The sequence below is a fragment of the Rattus rattus genome, chromosome 1 (genome assembly GCF_011064425.1).
Source record: "Rattus rattus isolate New Zealand chromosome 1, Rrattus_CSIRO_v1, whole genome shotgun sequence".
In the NCBI taxonomy this organism is placed as follows: Eukaryota; Metazoa; Chordata; class Mammalia; order Rodentia; family Muridae; genus Rattus; species Rattus rattus.
This window is the reverse complement of record NC_046154.1, coordinates 11,716,871-11,735,957: the sequence shown is the minus strand read 5'-3', so window position 1 is coordinate 11,735,957 and position 19,087 is coordinate 11,716,871. Positions and strand designations below refer to the sequence as shown.

Genomic DNA, 19,087 nt, shown 5'->3' with positions numbered 1-19,087 from the left:
ACCAGAGCAACAGGGCAAACTGGGACTGCTGTTCCACTGTGCATGGCCCTGGTGTTTCCATCACTACAGCCTGTGACAGAAAACCTAGACCATCCTGTTCTCACCAAGTCTGTGCAGCACAGCTCGTCAGTCATGAGTGCTTTTCCTCCAGCATCCACGGCTAACAGCAACCACAGGGCGAAAAACACTCACCCGGGCCTGCCAACGGGGCTCAGTAACGAAGCAATTGCCTAGGATGCCCAAGACCCTGGGTCTGATCCCCAGCACAAAAACAGGAGGGAGGGAGGGAGGGAGGGAGGGAGGGAGGGAGGGGGGAGGAAGTCTCAGTAAACAACTTTAAAGATGTCTGTGATGTACCTAGTTCAACTACTCCAGCAAACACTGAAGGAATCTAAATCTTGATGCCATAGTGCGTGTCTCATGAACAAAGATTCGAAAGGGTCAGTCACCCCGACCCCCCGCAAGGCCAACCCTGCTCTGTGCAGCTCAGCCGCAGTCAAGCAGGGGTGGTGCTGGCGAGATGTCCATCCTCTGCTCCTAAGCTACTGGCTGGACCCCAGCTCCAGGAACAAAAGCTCCATAAAAAGACTCCTGGTTTCACTAAGACACATTAAAGAATTAATTATAAAGTAAAGCTGAAGGAGAAAATTAATTTTAGAAACACAAGAGGTTACTTTTTTCCTGGAGATGGGGGAGGAAATAGTTATTTTCGTTTTCATCCTGGGGCACAAGCTGGGAGCTGTCCAGTCGATAACCTGGCCATCAGAACAAGGTTTGTAATTAAAAGGTCAGTGACCTGGAAAGCCAGGCCCTCTCCCAGAGCTTCTCGGTAATGACGGAGCTATTAAATTAAGACTGTTATGAAATCAATGCTAAAAAAGCTTTCATGGTAACGAGATTCCATTCAAGGACATGCAAACTACCTCATGAAATGGACGTAAATGATAAAAAAGAAAAGTAATAAAAGAGAGTTAAATTGAAATCTGTGCGAGAATTTACTCTTCCTTAAAGGACTCCTGAGAGAGGAGCCCTTCCCCTCTACCGCATCACCAAGGCTGACCACCAGGATGCTTTCTTCCCCAAGTTCATGTCCACAAGGAGGCAGGCAGCTCTGCTATCGGGGCTCCAGGTCCAGGACAGAAGGATGCGCTGCACTCTACCCTTCAGGAGAGCAGAGTCCTGGATGGACAGGAAGAGCCCTTGGCCTGAACACCTGGGAGGAGCGCCCCCTCCCCAGCTCGGAAGGCGGACGCACGCGAGCTTAGGCTGGTTTTAAGAGCAACACCAGAGCAGTCAACTGGCAACTCTGTCCCCTCCTCCACCGCATCGTCCCCTGTATCTCAGTCACAGGTATCTCATTTGTCCAACCGGTACTCAGCCTGCGAACATGCTGGGAAGTGGCTTGCCTCTTATCCTGCGCTACTCTGGCAAGAGAAGTGTCCAAACAGAGCAGTGTCATGAGGGCTTCCACCCCGTATAGTCCAGCTGCTGACACGTGTGGCTGAGCCTACCGCGGATGTGTCATCTGCAGAATCAGGAAGCTGACACAATGCAAAACGCTCATTCTGAAGGTGAGCAGCTGCTTTTCTCTGTCCTCCAAAAAAGAAAAAACAATCCTGGTAATAGGGAGAATTGCTGTAAATTACATAAAATGGCAATTCAAACTTCAAAGAGAATGATAAATGATTCTAATAACTTCATGTTCTCATTAATGACTCCATATTCTGACTTTAAAAGAGATCACAAAACAGACAACAACAAACCAAGAAGACAGAGCCTTGCAGACCAACGCTTTCCCATCTTAGTCCACCCCTCGCCGTCCATCAGAGCGCTCAACGCATAACCTGTCAGTAACCAAGGCACAGTGCAGCCCCTGCTTGGGGCTGTGGTTTCACAATAAAACAAACTCAGCTGATGTGCCTAAAGTAACCCTCATTTTCCACTGATCTGACATGTACTACAGGGACCTCAATTCTATATTAAATATTAAATAATATTAAAAGAAAAGCAAAATTGGATTTGCTTTTTCAAGAAAGAGATGTTTATTAAAAAAAAAAAAAAAGAAAGTCAGATTATAATTCAAGTCAGTGCTCCCTGCAATTCCCCAAAGTGACATTGCTAGGAAAAGCCAAGGAGGCTATGGGAGCTGGGAGCTCTCCCCAGACAGCGCCCAAGCCCCCACTGCCATGGCCCTGCCAGAGAAGGCCTTATAGCAAGGGTGTCAGGGTTTCAGTCCCTCCCCTCCAGCGCCCCGCCCTCTCCTTCCATAGTATGTGAGGGACAGGGTAGCTAGCTGCCCTTGCTCCTCCACATCATAGCCGTGTCAAGCATCCGGGCTGTGTGAGCCTGACCAAGGAATAATGAAAACTTAAAAAGTGAAGTTTCAATCCGAGAAGGGCCTTTTCTTCCCCAGACACCGATCAAACCTTGGAATTCTCTGCCCAGAACGGGTCCTGCCAGAGCTTACTCTGCTGGGATTCACCTCGGAAATGGATAATTACCAGCTGAAAGAGCATGCAGAGGATTCTGGGGATGGGTGATTAGCAGCAGTGATTCTAGGCTTAAGTACAGGGTAAACCAGTGTGGTTCTCTGTAGAGCAACAAGAGCTGGGGAGCCTCCCCGGGTTCCCAACACCCAAATTCCTAAAGACGACCGAGAATGAGGAGTCGCTGTATCCACAAATGTGCACCTTTCACACCTCTGTGCACACAGGGTCGTCCGCCAGCTTTAAAAGCAAAGCCTCCCCTCCCGTCCCGCGCTGCGGCCTCACACTGCACGCATCTCCAGCCCCTGTTGTTTCTTCCCTGGCACCTGCACCTGACACACCATGGACTTCATTTGTTCCTGTCCTGCCCCCGCCCTGTTAGAACACAAGCTCTGTGAGGACAGGGTCTTATCTTTTCTCCTCTCAGTGAATTCCCAGTGGAGAGAGAGATCAGGGCAAGACACGGAGTGGATGCTTACTCCTGGGCAAACTGATTAATCAATCAACCGGGTTTCTTTCCTTCTTTCCTTCAAAGAGCAACAAACAATGACCGCCTAAGTCAGTCCCCTCTTGAGTGGTTATGAGCCAAGTGACTCAAAAGGAGTATTTGGTCCAGAGTTTCTCTTCTCACTCTCTCTCTCTCTCCCTCTCCCAGTCAGGGATTTATTAAAATTAAACAGATTAGATGGAGCTCCTGATACTAAAACTGCTCAGCAAAGCCTGCGGTGGGGAAGTGCCGAGCAAACACCAGAGACATTTGTCTCTAAATTGCTCTAAATACCTTCTGCAAATGAAATTCTAACCCAGCTGCGTTTGAGAGAAAATGAGGACTAACTGGTCATTGTCGGTGGAGGAGAAGATCAGACAGTTATAATACTGCACAATGTACTGGGCTAAGGATCTCTCAGCAACCATAGATTTTGTCTCAGGTTACCCCGGGTAATCAGCTCAGCTTTTAGGCTCAGCTTTCCCCTGCTTCAATGCTTTGATGAGAGAGCTGAGGTCCCAAAGCTTTTATGATTAATTACTCCCTATAGGTACACATATTTCAAGGAAAATCTCTTCTATGCCATGATGCTTGCGAAGGAGAGAGGCCAGCCAGCACACTCCAAATTTTAATAATCTCCTAATGATGGGGCGAGCACCATGCAGCCAGCATGCATGCAGCTCCTTCATGGGGACCCTGCCTTGCGTCTGCTGCTAAGTAGTGCTGTGACTGAAATGCTTGGACCTTGAGTGTGGCCCTGGAGCAGCGCTTCAGTGGGACACTACAGGGTGCTCAGAGGGACACTACAGGGTGCTCGGAAAGTGCAAGGAAAACATCCCATCGTCTCTGTTCCAGTCAAATTTACAGAACCGCTAGAATTTTGAGGCCAATATTCTAGCTTTTAAAGAAAAAAATAGTTTTGGGGTGAAGAATGCCACCCCTCTCCCCAGTGCTACACAAAATCCTGTAAGTAGCTTCCTAGATCTCTAGAAAAGCAAATGTCTATCCTAAGAATGAAAAGTCCACCTTTTTCTTTTTTTTTCTGGTTGGTTTTGCTTTACAAAAATAAATAAATAAATAAATAAATAAATAAATAAATAAATAAAATCCTAAATTCCAACAAAACAGAATAGGTTCTATCTGCTTTAACAACACAGAACCAGTCAGAATCCACTTTATCCCAGCTTATAGAAATGCCGCAAAACCCAGGGATTTACCACTACAATCTGAAATCAGACAGACCCCTGACTTGACCTCACCCTGACTGTGTGGATTCACCACATTCCCCTGTCCTTTGCTTCTCTGTGGACTTTACTGAAGCAGCTGACCTCTCCTAGCCCAAGCAGGTCACTGTATAGTCAGGGTCACCGACGGACTGACCAGAGAGCAGGAGTCCTCAGTGTGATGCGAAGGGCAGGTCTGCTACTGGGTGCTGGCTGACCACGGTGCTGTGGTCTCTTATCTGATGTTTAGTTTAGATCCTGTAACCTCTCTGCTCCACTGTGAGTGAAGGAATACACCTTCCACTGAGGGAGGGTCTCTCACCCCTCCATGTGGACAGCTGTGAGCAGCCCCTGATGTGGTCAGCACCTGTCTCCAGCTGTGACTTTCAGCTGCCCCAGCCCCAGCCCCAGGCCCTCTCTACAGGCCAGGGAAACCTGTACCTTTCTTCTTAAGAAATGCTCTCCTGGTCGCGAGTGGGCTCTGCCGGACCCGAGAGTTCTGTAGGAACTTCACTGCTGTGGCAATCTGGTGGGGGAGATAAAACAGAGAGTAAGCTTCAGTAATCTGAAATTCAACACCAGAAATCTTGAGTTCCCAGACTGAATGATACGGCTGGGATCATAGATAGCAAACTCCTGCTTACAGTAGAAATCACCTGAGTAGAAGGCTAGGTGTCTCCTGGCTTCACTGCTCCCTGTATCTGAGAGAACAAATCTCATCTCCTTGGCTCTGCTTTTGCACCTGCACTCAACTTTTCCTGTCCTCCTGCCTCCAGCTTCTGCTTCAGCCATGCTAAGTCAGTTACTCTCTGAGTGCCGGGCACACCCATCTCTTACCTGTCTACACATCACACAATACACCAAGCACACTTTCTGCACAGATGCACGCACACATGTGCATATACACATGTGCACACACACACAGAGAGAGAAATGGAGAGAGAGACCCTTATACAGTGTGATCTGACTCCCCCGAGCTTTCCCTAAATCAGCAAGCCCTTCTGATCCTCCTGTTCTCTCTTTAGTTCTTCAGTGCTGTAGTGTGTACCATATAATTGAAGACATAATTATACTGTCTTCTCTTCTCATGTTCACGCTGCCTCCCCAACTACACGGTAAGGAACGGCAGGGAAGAGATGACGCTCCCTGCATCGTACCTGGCAAAGGACTGGAGCTGAAGGAGGTTTGTAAAGAAGACACACACATGGCTGGCCACACTGTCCCTCCAATGCAAAGGAAATGAATTCTGATGAGCCTTCAAAGGGCCAAGTTTGCGATTTCCTGGCTATAAGCCGATAGATACAGTGACAGAATGTGTACCTACCCCCATATGAATATTATTTCATGAATCTCCATAGACACACACAGCCAAGGAGGGGAGAAAGAAGCATTAACCTCCACACCGCTCGGCACATGCAAAGCATGGTTTACACACTGCCTGACTGCCAGCCACCAGCAGACACTGGTCCTACAGACCAAGAAGTACCAGGCTGCTCCAGTGGGAAAGGGAGGCTAGTTAGAATGGCTAGCACTACTCAGCACATCGAAACCAAAAGAAAGCATGGTCTCCTGCTAAGGTAAGGTAACGGGTCTTGCAGCTCACTTCTTGGGGGCCAGGAGTAAGGATGTTTCTGTGATCCTACAGTAAGGGCAACCCTGAGCAGAGATTCAAACAGCAAGCCCTGTAACGGGGAGTCTCGTTCAGGTTGCACATCCCCTCCTGAGACCAGAGTTCTCAGGAACAAAGAAATAAAGACAGAGCAGAAAGGAAGAGAAGAGGAGGAAAGCCAGAGAAACGCCTTATTCTGCAGATAAACCCTCTCCGGAAGGTTAGGTTCAGTGCGCTGGCCTTCCAGGTCTGGACCTGTCACTCATAGACACTACTGATCTCAACATCCCAAACTGCCCTGACCTCCGCCACAGACTACAGGACAACTCTAGGCTCTAGGCTAAAGAGAACCCCAAAAATGGTGTTACCCTCTCAAGTAGATCACCTCAGCTTACAGGGGAAAAAAAGAAAAACATCTAACAAACCTCTACATTATGGTGAAGAGACTGGAGAGGGAGAAGTACGAGAGGAAAGACAGAAAGAGGAGAAATAGGAAAAAAAGAAAAAGGAATGAGCAAAGGAGAAAGGGGGATGAAAAGAGAGGAAGGAGAGGAAGGAGGACAGGTGGGGGCAGGGGGGAGATACGCTATGCTCCAGGAAGAGAGGGGACAGGTACACATCACACAGGCCTTCTGGGGTCAACACCAATCCGCACCACTCAGACGGCTCAGGGATAATTGTGTTCACCTGAGAAAATAATACACTTTCTCCGTGGGAGAAAATGACAGTGTTGGCATCACGCAGCAGGCTCTGTGGCTGTGCTGTGTGGACTGCGTGTCACAGGAAATGTGGATGAACAGGCCTTGGGCAGGAGATGTGAACCACACAGCCCCTATCATTCACCCATACAAAGAAAAAGCCTTCCTGCATCCTTCCAAAACTCGCCGTGATAGAGCAAGAAGGCAGAATCGCACCACTAAAACGCCCAGGTTTCACCTTGCTCTTTTAATACAGTCCTTGGGATATGCATTTCTGGTCAGAGAGCAAAGTTCTGATGGGTTTAATGGTGCACTCAATGCAGTGCTTGGCGCATTCCATCAATTTTTTTTTTAAAAATTGCATCTCTTATTTCTTTAAATACATTAATCAGCCCAGTGTAGGCAAAACGGATCCATCGGACAATGCAATAAACATGAATTATCATCTATCCAACACGCATAATGGCTTAAAAATACATAATAGCAGGTGTAGTTTAAATGATTAGTTATTACACCTGTGGTGGGTCTGATTCAATTGGGAAAAATCATCTTTAATAGGTTAAAAGGTTTAGATCACCATGCTTTCCTTAAAGTGGCTGCAGAGAGGAGTGATGGATGCTCTGCCATTAGTAATTCATTTAAGGAAAACGTGGGGGAGAGAGCAAAGAACAGCATAAACGAGCGAATCCAATTTAAACATCAGGTAAAGTAGAAAACACCTTTTAAAAAAGCAAGATAAATGAATTTGGAAGGGAGATGAAATTGACGTATTTATTTTAACGGGAATTTGACAAAGTCCCGGCACACTTCAAACTTGCAAAAATATGAACAATTTCTTTTAAAGTTTCCACTCACTAATTTCAAGTCATATAAAATAATACTGCCAAGCACCTACATAAAGTGTTTTTGAGGCTTGTTTATGTTCCCCTTGATCTTTGTCTGAAAATGCAGGCGACAGGCAAATCACATATTTAACAGCATCGATACTTCTACACCAGATGCAAAAGTATAAAGCACCCAAACTAATAGCCTCCCCATAATGTGCTGAACAAGAAAGATACCCAGCTAAGCAGCTCTGTGCAAGTGTGAGCACACACAAGCCTCTCCTCCTCTCACTAATTATTTCTCAGCCACTCTTCCTTCTTCCCCTCCCTCCCCACAAGACACTAGCACATTGACAGGGTGCTAGTAAAGGACTTCTCTAATCTAGAGTTTTATAGCCCTATGATTCATGTGTTGATGGTAAAAGACATCCCAAAACTCCCTACCCATAATGCAAAGGTCTTTGCCCACTACACTAACTCCAAGGTGCTCAGTCTGGGCCTCTCAGCAGCCTCCTGTTGGGCACTTTTCATCCACTTCACAAAACAGTCCAACTGACTTCCCTCTGCAGAGGGCCAACGCACACAGCATGCTTTTGTTGGACTTAGTGATGGGGAGCCTGCGGCCTATCCTGGATTATCATTTGATTTTCTAATTAGAGGATGAATGTGACTATTCATGGGTTATATTTGTGCCCAACTAAATTACATAAATTCAGGCCAAATCTTCCGCCTCAATGTCAAAGATGTAAAATGGAGCTGGGAACGTTACTGCACATGCTGTGGGAGTGCGCTGAGCCCGGAGAATTCAGGCACAGCGCTCCCGAGCCTCTTTGCTGTGGAGTCAAGCCCTCCACTCTTAGGCTGAGTTGTTAATGAGTGTACCTCAAATTAGCAGTAGCTAGTTTGATTTTTAAAATTAAAGATGAACTCTGAAAACAATCAGAAGCAAAGTTTCTCATTTCCCCCAGTTGTTCCAAAGGGCAAAACAGAGTAACTCTGCCAACCACCAACTCCGTGATTTTAGGAAAGTTTGTAATTTCACTGCTCATCCCTTTAAAGCTACAGGAAAAGCGGAGAAGACAGAGTCTCCTCTCTGCAGTTACGTCGGTGTCCCTGACAATTACTCAGGAGGGGCTGGGGTTGGTTTCAGGCTGTAAAATACTCTTGGGTTAAGGTAGCTGGGCCAACTGAGCAGGAACACGGCCAACTGCACCACCACCACCAAGCGCCATGCTCCCCGCTACACGGTGCTCGGAGCCTGATAGGGAGAGTCCAGGGTCCTGACAGTCTCCACTGAGGAGACGCTCCTATGTTCGCCATTCTCCACAAAAGAGCCACCACTGTAATCTTCAGAGCACACGCTATTTTCTGCTTGAGGGGGACGGGAGTCAGAGCCCGCCTGACAACAAACCGGGGACTGAGGAAGTCTCCGGCACTCTGCACCTGACAGTAAGCCCTGATGCACTCTCTCTGGTGACACTTATTTGGAATGCCACCAACTCCAGCACTCCTGTGTACTACATACACATCTATCTCCTAAAATGTGAGCATTCATTAGCCAGCTTAAAATATTAAAAAATATTCAAAAATTAATGACCTTAACAATCCTTAAGCCATGTCCTTTATAACCCAGAGAGATGGCACCTAGAGGGCAGGGGGAAATGACTGGCACAGGGGCCTGAAGCCCCACTTCAGTGCTCCACCACTCCCACACTGCTCACAAGATTAAATTGCCTGTGAAAGGCTCCTCGCTCCAGCTCTAAAGCAGACACACCAGAATCCTGTTAACAGGCGCTAGAGCAGAGCCAGCTCCAGTTTTAACAAGGGCTGACTTGAAAAGCCAGGCAGCGGCGAGGAGAGAGCCCTCGTGAAGCAGAATGTTGCGTTTTAGTAAGAAATCAGTACTCTGTCAGGAGTTCCTTGACAAATACGGTCGTCCGTGGCACAAGGAAATAGTTGCAAAGCAGCTGTTAATCAGAGAAACACATCGTAGAACGCTGATGCTAGCACTCGTGAAAAAATGCAACGGGCTAATTATGAAGCCATATATCTCACTAAAGAGGCTGTGTGCCTGGAGATGCTAGGCAGCGCACGCACACTCGGATCCAGGGTCCTAGGACAACATAATTCTGGTTTTCTGCACCCAGATTCCTCTCTGATCTACAGTTCAAAGTGTCAGGCTCTCTTTCTTTCTCAATTCTGCACTCTTTCTAGGTAGGACACAGGCCAGGGAGGGAAGGAAGCAGGGGCAACCACAAGGCACATTCCAAGACACTGCAGGAACACATCCAAAAGATGACAGCCCTCAAGTCAAAGCAGAAGTCTCTGAGCCTGCAAAAGAAAGGGGATGCTGGAAGGCGGAGGTGTGTCAACAGAGTCAGTGTGTGGGAACTGTAATACGCAGAATGAGAAACAGCAGCAATAAACAGAAAGATAGAAACAACATCTGAAGCTGAAAGGAAGAAAGGGATCTTCCAGAAAGCTGCTACCGGGGCGTGAAATTCAATGCAGAAAAGCCAAGGGTCTCACAGCCAGGTACAGGAGGGAAAGTTAATATGCAGAGGAAGGCTCGCTCGGTCAGCCAAAATTCAATACGATTTGCTGCAAGGACAAGGAGGAACAGACTCCCCGAAACCAGACTGGGGAGGGGGAGGGGCGCCACAGCACGCCACTCAGAGCAAAGCCACTGGAATGGCAAGAGGGGAATAACCTTGAGGTGGACACGCAGTCAGGAACCCAAGCGCAGAGCCAAAGTGCCCCCTAGCCGGAGCCAGTGGAGACGCAGGCCAGAGGTGGCCGCTCGGCTAACTCACACAGCCCAAATTAAGTGTTTTCACTCAGGGAAAATGAAATGTTTTGCAAGATGAAACAGAATGAAAATTGAGGTTTTAGGTAATTACTAGTTGGCATTTACATATCACGGGCTGGTTCAACACCTATTCATTTTCCTCTTTTATTTAAAAAATTGCTCATTAAAAATGAACAGATGACAGTGACAGGGTTTTGGGTATTTTTTTTTTTTTTAAATTCTTTCTCCTCTCAGGGTTACAAAATCGAGAGGTTCACTTTAGCCCATTTATCTACAAATTAGCACACAAGCGTACACATACAAGCATGCGTGCACACACTTCTATCTAATGTATACTAACCACGGGAAAAGGAAACAGAAGAAAGGAAAACCTGTCCACAGAGCCTGAAGTCACAAACCAGACAGTGAACTGAACTTAGGGAGGGATGGGCTGTCAAGTGCCCCAGTGCTCAAAGAGTTAAAGGAAGGAGTCTCCCTCTCAGCTGGAATTTCCTGGCTGTGGTCACTGTGTCCTTCCTATTGTTGCTGTGGGTTCCAGCCCTGCAGTAATTATGCTGTGGGCCTTAATTTCCTTTGTTTTATTTTCCTTGGTCCTTTTGTTTTTCACATTAAAGAATAAAATACCTCTGTAAAAGCACAGAAGAGTTGACACCATTCAACACAATATATTTTAGGGGCTATTGTGTAAATCTGTATTTAGGGAATTCTAAAGCATGCATTATTGACCCTGGTCTCTCTTAAAACACTGATAAATGAAGTAAAAGCCTCTATGAAAAGTGGCAACTTCACATGCGCAAAAACCACCTTTCAAAGTGAAATATCTCTGTCATCCACATTTTTTTCCTTGGCCCTAGTTAAAAATACTGCTCACCAGAATGCCACTGTTTTGTTGTTTTATGGGAGTAGTTCTTCCAGAGACGTATGTGGCAGGCGGAAAACCACCTTATACCAACCACCACACACTACTTAGTACCAAGTGACAGTGGTCTCGGGGACGGGTGACTTTGGAGAGGTTTTTCTGCTCAGCAGAGGACTCTGGGCCAACTTAGAGCGCGGAGGAAGCTGGAGCACAGAGCAGCCAGCCTCGGGGCAGGGACGCAGATGCTGCACACTACTGAGCGTCCGTCCGTCCGTCGGCACTGCAGCACTGCAGAAGGAGCGGAACACACAGGCTTGCTAGAGAGGAAATGAAAACCCCGGCCTCTGGGCTGAGAAGATCAAAGTTCCTTTTTAGGAAAGGTTGAGAAGGAAAAGAATTTCTCCTTTAGGCGGAAAGAAAAGCAAATTTAAATGCCTTGTCCCCACGCATCCCCACCTGAATTTCCACAGCAACCCCTCTAATTTCTGATGCAGTCAACAAAGCAGTTACCCAAAGAGGGGAGAAAAAAAGGATGACATTTGCCTTTTCCTTGGCTTTGAAATCCAACTGGCAGCAGATTGTTTGAAGTCCTGTTTAGAGAAGGAACTGTAATAGCCTCCATACTGAAAAGAGGAGGGAAATGCCATCATACACGGATCACGGGAGCAGGGACCTCAGCAGAGAAGGCAAGCGGGCTGGCACGCCAGGAGCAGAAATAAAAGGCTTATGTGTCAGAGCTGAGTGGCAAGAGTTGGGGACTTGGTCCGGGGAGCACTAAGGAGAGCAGGGAGCTCAAAGTCCAGAGCAGCGTCTCTCCATAGCTCCTTGCCTGCTCCTTTCCTCGTCCCCTGCTCCTGTAATTTCAATATCCCTCTAACTCCCTGCACTGTTAAAGAGGAAGGAGAAAACACCCAGGCTTTGTGTTGTAAAATTAATGAAGGTGTCAAGCTGTTGAGTTGAATCACTCCAAAGGAATGTAATGACTCAGTGTCCACGCTGCTCCTCAGGAGAACCGTGAGCTCACAATGAAGGTGGCGTGTGACTCCAGCACTAAAGCTGTGCAGCACACAGTCCCCAGGACCTTCCTGGTAATACCTAGGTTCTTCCTCTCTGCTGCTTGCCGAATTTATGCTTTATCACTGCTCCGCTCAGGTGCTTACCTCATGGAGAACTACTCCAGCTCCCACTTCTCAAGTCTGGGCCAGATGAAGTTCTCTCCTGTCATGCATGACTAAGCTGTGGTATGGTCGTGACAGGAACAAAGAGGGGTTGTGTCCCTGAAAGTGGCAACCTTAAGCATTAAGTCATCACTAGGGCTAGACACAAAATAAATGACAACCAGGTGGCGTGTGGAGCACTCCCTCTGGAGGGCTTGACACCTTCTGATCACAGGGCAAGATGGGCTTGTGTGTTCCGTGGGAGAGGATCTTCAGATCAGGAAGCTCTGTCTCCATTACATGCACTGGCAGGCCCAGAATTCACAGCCCTTCTGCCTCGGCCTCCCAAGATGCTGAGGTTACAGGAGTGTGCTGAAATGTCTGTATAAACTAAAACCTTCTGAGGAGTCACTAACCGGCACCTCTGACAGATAGCTAAGGGGGGAAAGGGCTAATAATGGGCAACTAGGATTTGAATTAAAAAAAAAAAAAAAAAAAAAAAAAAAAAAGACCAGCCGCAGCCTATAAACAGCTTACGTTCCATGACTCTGGGGCTAGGGAGATGGACGCCTCAACAGTTAAGAGGACTGGACTCCACTCCCAGCACCCATGCCAGGGCTCATAACTCCAAGTTCAGGGGAGCCAACCCTCTCCTGAATCTGCAGACACCAGGCACACAAGTAGTACATAGATATACATGTAGACAAAACACTCACACACATTAAAGAAAATTAATTGGTTAATTAAAGAAAGTAAAATTTAGAAGATGGCCTTCAGATCCACCAAGCAGCAGACCTGTGGCTGACACATGATGACCAAGCCCTGATCCCTGCTGCTGCTGCTGCTGCTCCTCTATGGCCCAAGAGAAAAGCAGCAGTGTGACTTCCAGAAGTGTGATCGCAACAGAGAGGGCAGGGCCAGCTTGAGGACTTTCAAACTTAGAGTAAAATATAGGAGTTGAAAATGTACTGCTCAAATGGTGGCATGTGAGCAGCGTCTCTAGAGGGGAGTGTCCTCCTCAGCACACACAGGCCTAGACAGCGGCATCAGATGACCTCATATCCCATGAAACAAGTTCATGGCTAGGTCATACACACCAATAACACAGTCCCTAACACAAGTCCCATGTCTGTAGACAACTCCCTAAGTGTCCCATCCAAACTGTCCAACACAACGGGAGGGACCTCTGATGCCCAAGAGGAAGAGGTACTGAATGAAGTAAGGAATGGACAACTGCTGTTCACACCCATGCCAGACCCGTGCCAGGGGGCCCTTTTCAGTATGAAGGTGCAAATTATTTAAAAAACAAAACACTTCAAGCAGGTCTTCTATTAAACTTCAATTTAGATATCTTTAGCTCAGCAAGGAAATCCACATCACACAGGGTAACAGTTCTCAGGGCTTGGAACCACCCAGCAACCTTTCACTCCCGTTATTAACAACTCCAGCTATTAAGAGATATACACATGGGGTTGGGGATTTAGCTCAGTGGTAGGCAAGCGCCAAGGCCCTGGGTTTGGTCCCCAGCTCCGAAAAAAAAAAAAAGAAAGAAAAAAAAAAGAGAGATATACACATATGGGGCAGGGGAGCAGTGGCTGAGGGAGAAGTGGCAACAGTAGCATGTGGTGGCACCAGCCTTTAGTCCCTGAACTTGGAGGGCAGAGGCAAGCACATCTGTGTGAGTTCTAGGACAGTTCTAGGTCTATGTGGTAAGACCTTGTCTGGAAAAAAAAAAAGATCCCACAAAGGCCTACTAAGCACCAGAGCCCTGTTGGGCACAGAGTTGTGTCCTCTCCACAAAGGTGAGATGAGCTTCTGCACGTTGGTCTGATGCTCTTACAGTCACGCGCATCCAGGGCAGGTCAAATGAGCAGGCAGTGCACACACCATCACTGCCAACTTCACACAGTTCTCACCATTAAGAGCCAGCTTTATTGAGTAGCCTTCTCAAAATCAATGGTAACTCATTTCAAACTCCTTCCAGCTCTGCGTGGGGGACAGACGGAAGTTCACTCCTGTTATCCAAAGAATTATGAATCACCACCCTGCTCTGTGGTCTTAATTCCTTGCACTCTCTTTCTAGGGTAAGATACTTGAAAATCATACGCGTCCCCGAAATGTCCTCAAACTAGCTTCCTGAAACACCGTCGCTCAACGCCTTTTGCTTGCTCCCCCTTCTCTCTCTCCCTGACTGTTTGAACACATGGACATGGAGTTATTAACTTTTACAGGAAAGACAAATAAAATAACGTCGGAGCGAGAGGGAGTGCGGTGATGTCAGTCTGCAGCGAGCACCACTCATCTGGGGGAATCTGATTAGCTCTCGAGTGGCAGAGCTACCTGGAAAAGTGCTCACAATCAAATAAAAAAATGATACCAAAACATTAACCTGATGGCTAAAAACTCCACATTTAAACAGTTAAAGTAATAAAGGAGCTTTTATTGAGTATTTTTTATATTTCATTATGCTTCAAATTGACGAGGACTCCCGGATACATTTTCTAGACTTTTGCTTCCTCAAATCAAATGCTCTCTTTGACTTTTTTTTTTTTTTTTTTTTTTTTGTAACTGAAAGGAAACAGCATTTCTTGTAAATTTTGAAAGGATTAAAGCTTCTACAACATGGGCATCGGCCTTGAGTGAACACAGCCACGGCCACCGCCACGGCCACGGCCAGAAACCTCAACCCACTCACCAGACAGCAGAGCATTTTCTCTGTCACTTTCTCTAAACTTTACACAAGTGTCTACATTTCCTTATTTATACACAGTCTGCTCAAACTAGGCAGGGAACAGGGCTGGACAGAACGCAAGCTGGGTCTGAGGAAAGCATAGCCAGTGTCCGGCTGATGACAGTGTGCCGTGCTTCCCTGTGCTGGGACCACGTGACCAAGCCCCTTGCTTGTGTGCCATGTGACCCTCATGACCCTTGCTGTGCCATTTTCTTCTTTTCTTTTCAGTTTTGTGAGACAAGGTTTCTCTGTGTGGCCCTGGCTTTCCTGGATCTCTCAGCAGACCAGGCTGGCCTTGAGCTTGGAGAGCTGCCTACCTTGGCCTCCCCAGCGCTGGGATTAAAGGAGTGTGCCACCACTGCGCAGCTAAATTATTTCATTTAAGTCCACTTCATTAGGAGGTCTACGAGACCCACCAGGGCCAAGGATGCAGTCTTAGGACAGAGTTAGTTTGGGAAAGGGCTGAGAAGCAGCACAAGCACAAGGAGCTCAGCTTGAATGCTCGACCCACACAGAGCCAGCCAGACAGCAGGTGTCTGAAATCCCAGGTGGCTACAGCGGGGTTAGAAAGAGTCCCTGAAAGCTCATGGGCCCACTACTGTGGTGAAAGCAGTAACAAGGCAAGAGATGCTCTACTTCAAACAAAATGCTAAGTGAGGACAGAAGCCTGAGGCTGTTCTGACCTGCCATACCTACAGGGCCCAAATCCACAGGCACATCTCACAAGCATAAGAGAAAGGCAGAGAAAGGAAAGGAAGAAGAAGGGAGGGGAGGAGGCAGAGGGGTGTGCACACATATACTCATCAAAAAAAAAAAAAAAAATTAGGGGCTGGAGAGATGGCTCAGTGGTTAAGAACACTGACTGCTCTTCCAGAGGTCCTGAGTTCAAATCCCAGCAACCACATGGTGGCTCACAACCATCTGTAATGAGTTCTGATGTCCTCTTCTGGTGTGTCTGAAGAGAGTTACAGTGTACTTACAAATAAATCTTAAAAATTTTTTTTTAATTTCAAAGATGAGAAATTAGTGATAAGACCCAACTTTTTCTTTTCTAAAAAAATTACATCTAGTGGGCCTTGGCAGTATATACACCTTTAATCACGCACTCAGGAGGCAGGGTTGTAAGGATCTCTGGGAGTTCTAGGACAGCTAGGGCTGTACAAAGACCTTGTTTGCTGTTGTCACTGTTGTTGTTGTTGTTGTTTAAGGACTAACCTAACTGGAGGATGGGTGGGGCTAGGCATGGAGGCAGAAAGAAGCACCACCAAGAGACGTGGGAACATCCATCTTCCATGCAGAGAACATCCTCACATAGGTACTACTTATTCTAGTGCGAGCCTGGATATGCAATGTCAGGAGAAGGCAGCTAACAAGCAGGAGGCCACCTAGAGAACACAGACACAGAAGGAAAAACAGAAAGGGCTGACAGCAAACTCCAGAGAGGAACATCCATGAGAAGCAAACAAAAAACCCTAAGAGTTAATACTTTGGGGGGTCACTTAGCATGGTGAGCCATTCTGAGAAGGGGCCAATACAAAACACATCTGTATTTCAACAAGGTTTACTAGAAACAGGCCTATGCTTACAACACAACATAAACATTTACATCTGAGATGATGATACTAAGTCATCAGGATTAAATATATACTAGACACTATGCTTAGTAAAACGGGAACATATTCAATCCATTTGCAACCGTTCCTATCCAGAAGTTGTAGAGGCTTTGGTTTAGTTCTTTTCATACAGTTCTCAATGGCCACTGAGAAAGGCATGGCCATCCAGAAAGACTGGGGGGGGGGGGTATGCAGGGGGAGGAAACAGACGCTGGTTTTCTGAACTGCACGAGAAGAGTTTTTACATGTTAGATTAAGAATCAGGAAGCAAACAATTAAATAATGAGTAGTTTCTGAGCATTCACTGTGTCCTCACAGTAGGCCAGGTTTTAGAAAATCAAAGGGAACAAGAAAATCTAGGGCAAAGAAGAGGCCAAAAGCAACCTGAGGCCACCTGGTCCCACTCACTAGCAAGGCCTCCCCCTCTTCACTAACCATGACAAACTATTGCAAGCCTCTACTTAAATGCTTACGGTGGTGGGGACTCATTTCCTCACTCCCTAGAGAGCCTGTAGGCTCACTGCCTTCCCCTTCCCTATGCAGCCCAGGCTAGCCTTTACCCCAGGTTCCCAGGCTGCTGGCATTACAGATGAGCATCCAGTCAGTGCTGGGCAGTCAGAACTCCCTCTTTAGAATGATTTAAATTCTCCTTTCTTTTTTTTTTTTTTTTTTTTTTTTTTGGTTTTTTTTCGGAGCTGGGGACCGAACCCAGGGCCTTGGCGCTTCCTAGGTAAGCGCTCTACCACTGAGCTAAATCCCCAGCCCCTAAATTCTCCTTTCTTGACCCTGGCACACACTAGTCTTCTCACTGTATAAAACAGTATTTCCCGACCCACATTTTGAAACCCTTTCCACAGACACAGCCTCTCTACTTTGTAAGCACAGCAAGCACGGGTCTCACCACACCAAGGTTTTTAAGAATTCTGCTCTTTGGCTTGACAGGAGCCAAGCCCTTTCTGGAGAGCCAGTGACACCTGTGATGTCAGGACCCATTAGCAGTAACAAAGGCCACAGAAATTCGAGAGACCACTCCATACACTTGTCATTCCAAAATGGCTAAATTCAATCAAACATGGCAGCACTTCCTACAACACTCTGGTTCCTGCGGCCAGCATGTGTGACGTGAGCACATTTACGGGAAGCTGCTGGAATCAGAGCGAGCAACTCCACACCGAGACCGTAATGGACAGGGTTTTTACCAGCCCGAAAGTGGCTTGGCATCCTTCTTCCCAGGAATCACCTAGAAATTCATTTAATGTCTGAAGACTGCAAGAGAACTCCAGAGGGTTCCAAGGCCATGAAGAGAAGGGAGAAAGAGGAAACCTTTCTGCATCTCACCTGAAATACCGGCCTCGTGGGGAGGCAAAGGTGACTCCCCAATGATGTAATCATCAAGAATCAAAGCCAAAGATGCCCCAATTTAGCTCTACTGCAGTCACCAATCTCCTCAGTGACCTCTCAGAGTCATCCGCTTCCGCATCTGTGAAATGGGCTGGTGCTGCCTCAGCCGCGCACCAGGGTTACGAGGAGTAATTAGTTAGCATATACGGCTCTTTCATCTTCAAAGAGGACTATTAGACTATAAAGTGGAGTAGGTGTGGTTTGAAAAACCTTTTTAAAACCAAAAGTAAAGCACAGAAGCAAACAGAGATGCAGCACTGGCTGACGTCACGGCCCTCGGCCAGCAGGCTGCGCCCCCACAGGTAGCTCTTCCTCCCAGTCTCCCGGCTCAGAGACCAAGGCGCAGAACACTGCAGGGGAGGGGTGGGCAGAAAGGAGACAAAAAGGCAAAAGGTGCAAAAGGGAGAAGAGGCAGGAGGAAAGGAGGAAGGAGGGAACAGAAAACAGCAGGAACTGAGGAAGGTGATCACACCCAAAAGAAAAAGGAACATTAAGGAAACAGTTTTTCCTTTAAAAAAAAAAAAAAGAAAAGAAAAGCTAAAAGTAAAAGTTTACTTTTTTTACTACAAAAGGGGAGAAAGAAAAACAAAGAGCAAAAGCTAAAAAGAGAACATGAAGCTTTCAGGAGAATGTCTAGAAACCAGGGGCTGGAAAAGAGATCACACAGTGAGTCCACAGTAAGCCTACAGTGTGTTTACAGTGAGCCCACAGTGTGCCCACAGTGTTTACAGTGAGCCCACAGTGTGCCCACAGTGTTTACCACAATGAGCCACAGTGAGCCCACAGTGAGCCCACAGTGAGCCCACAGTGAGCCCACAGTGAGCCCACAGTGAGCCCACAGTGAGCCCGCAGTGAGTCCACAGTGAGCCCACAGTGAGACCACAGTGAGCCCGCAGTGAGTCCACAGTGCGTCCATGTGTCCACAGTGAGCCCACAGTGAATCCATGTGTCCACAGTGAGTCCACAGTGTGTCCATGTGTCCACAGTGAGTCCACAGTGAGCCCACAGTGAGTCCACAGTGAGCCCGCAGTGAGTCCACAGTGTGTCCATGTGTCCACAGTGAGCCCACAGTGAGCCCACAGTGAGCCCACAGTGTGTCCACAGTGAGTCCACAGTGCTACTATGTGGATCAATTCATTTAGCAGTGCCCTGTACATTCACAGAAAAGTACCTCTGATATAATAAAGGCT

The 19,087-nt window shown here is 47.2% G+C and overlaps 1 protein-coding gene across 1 annotated transcript in view; it reads right to left on the bottom strand.

Moving 5' to 3' along the window:
* The window catches only part of Pex14 (peroxisomal biogenesis factor 14), a 137,126-nt gene that overhangs the window by 76,016 nt on the left and 42,023 nt on the right, over nucleotides 1-19,087 (bottom strand). The window contains exon 3 of the mRNA XM_032894566.1: nucleotides 4,638-4,722. Coding sequence (XP_032750457.1) covers nucleotides 4,638-4,722 — 85 coding nt within the window. The remainder of the gene's footprint in view (nucleotides 1-4,637; nucleotides 4,723-19,087) is intronic.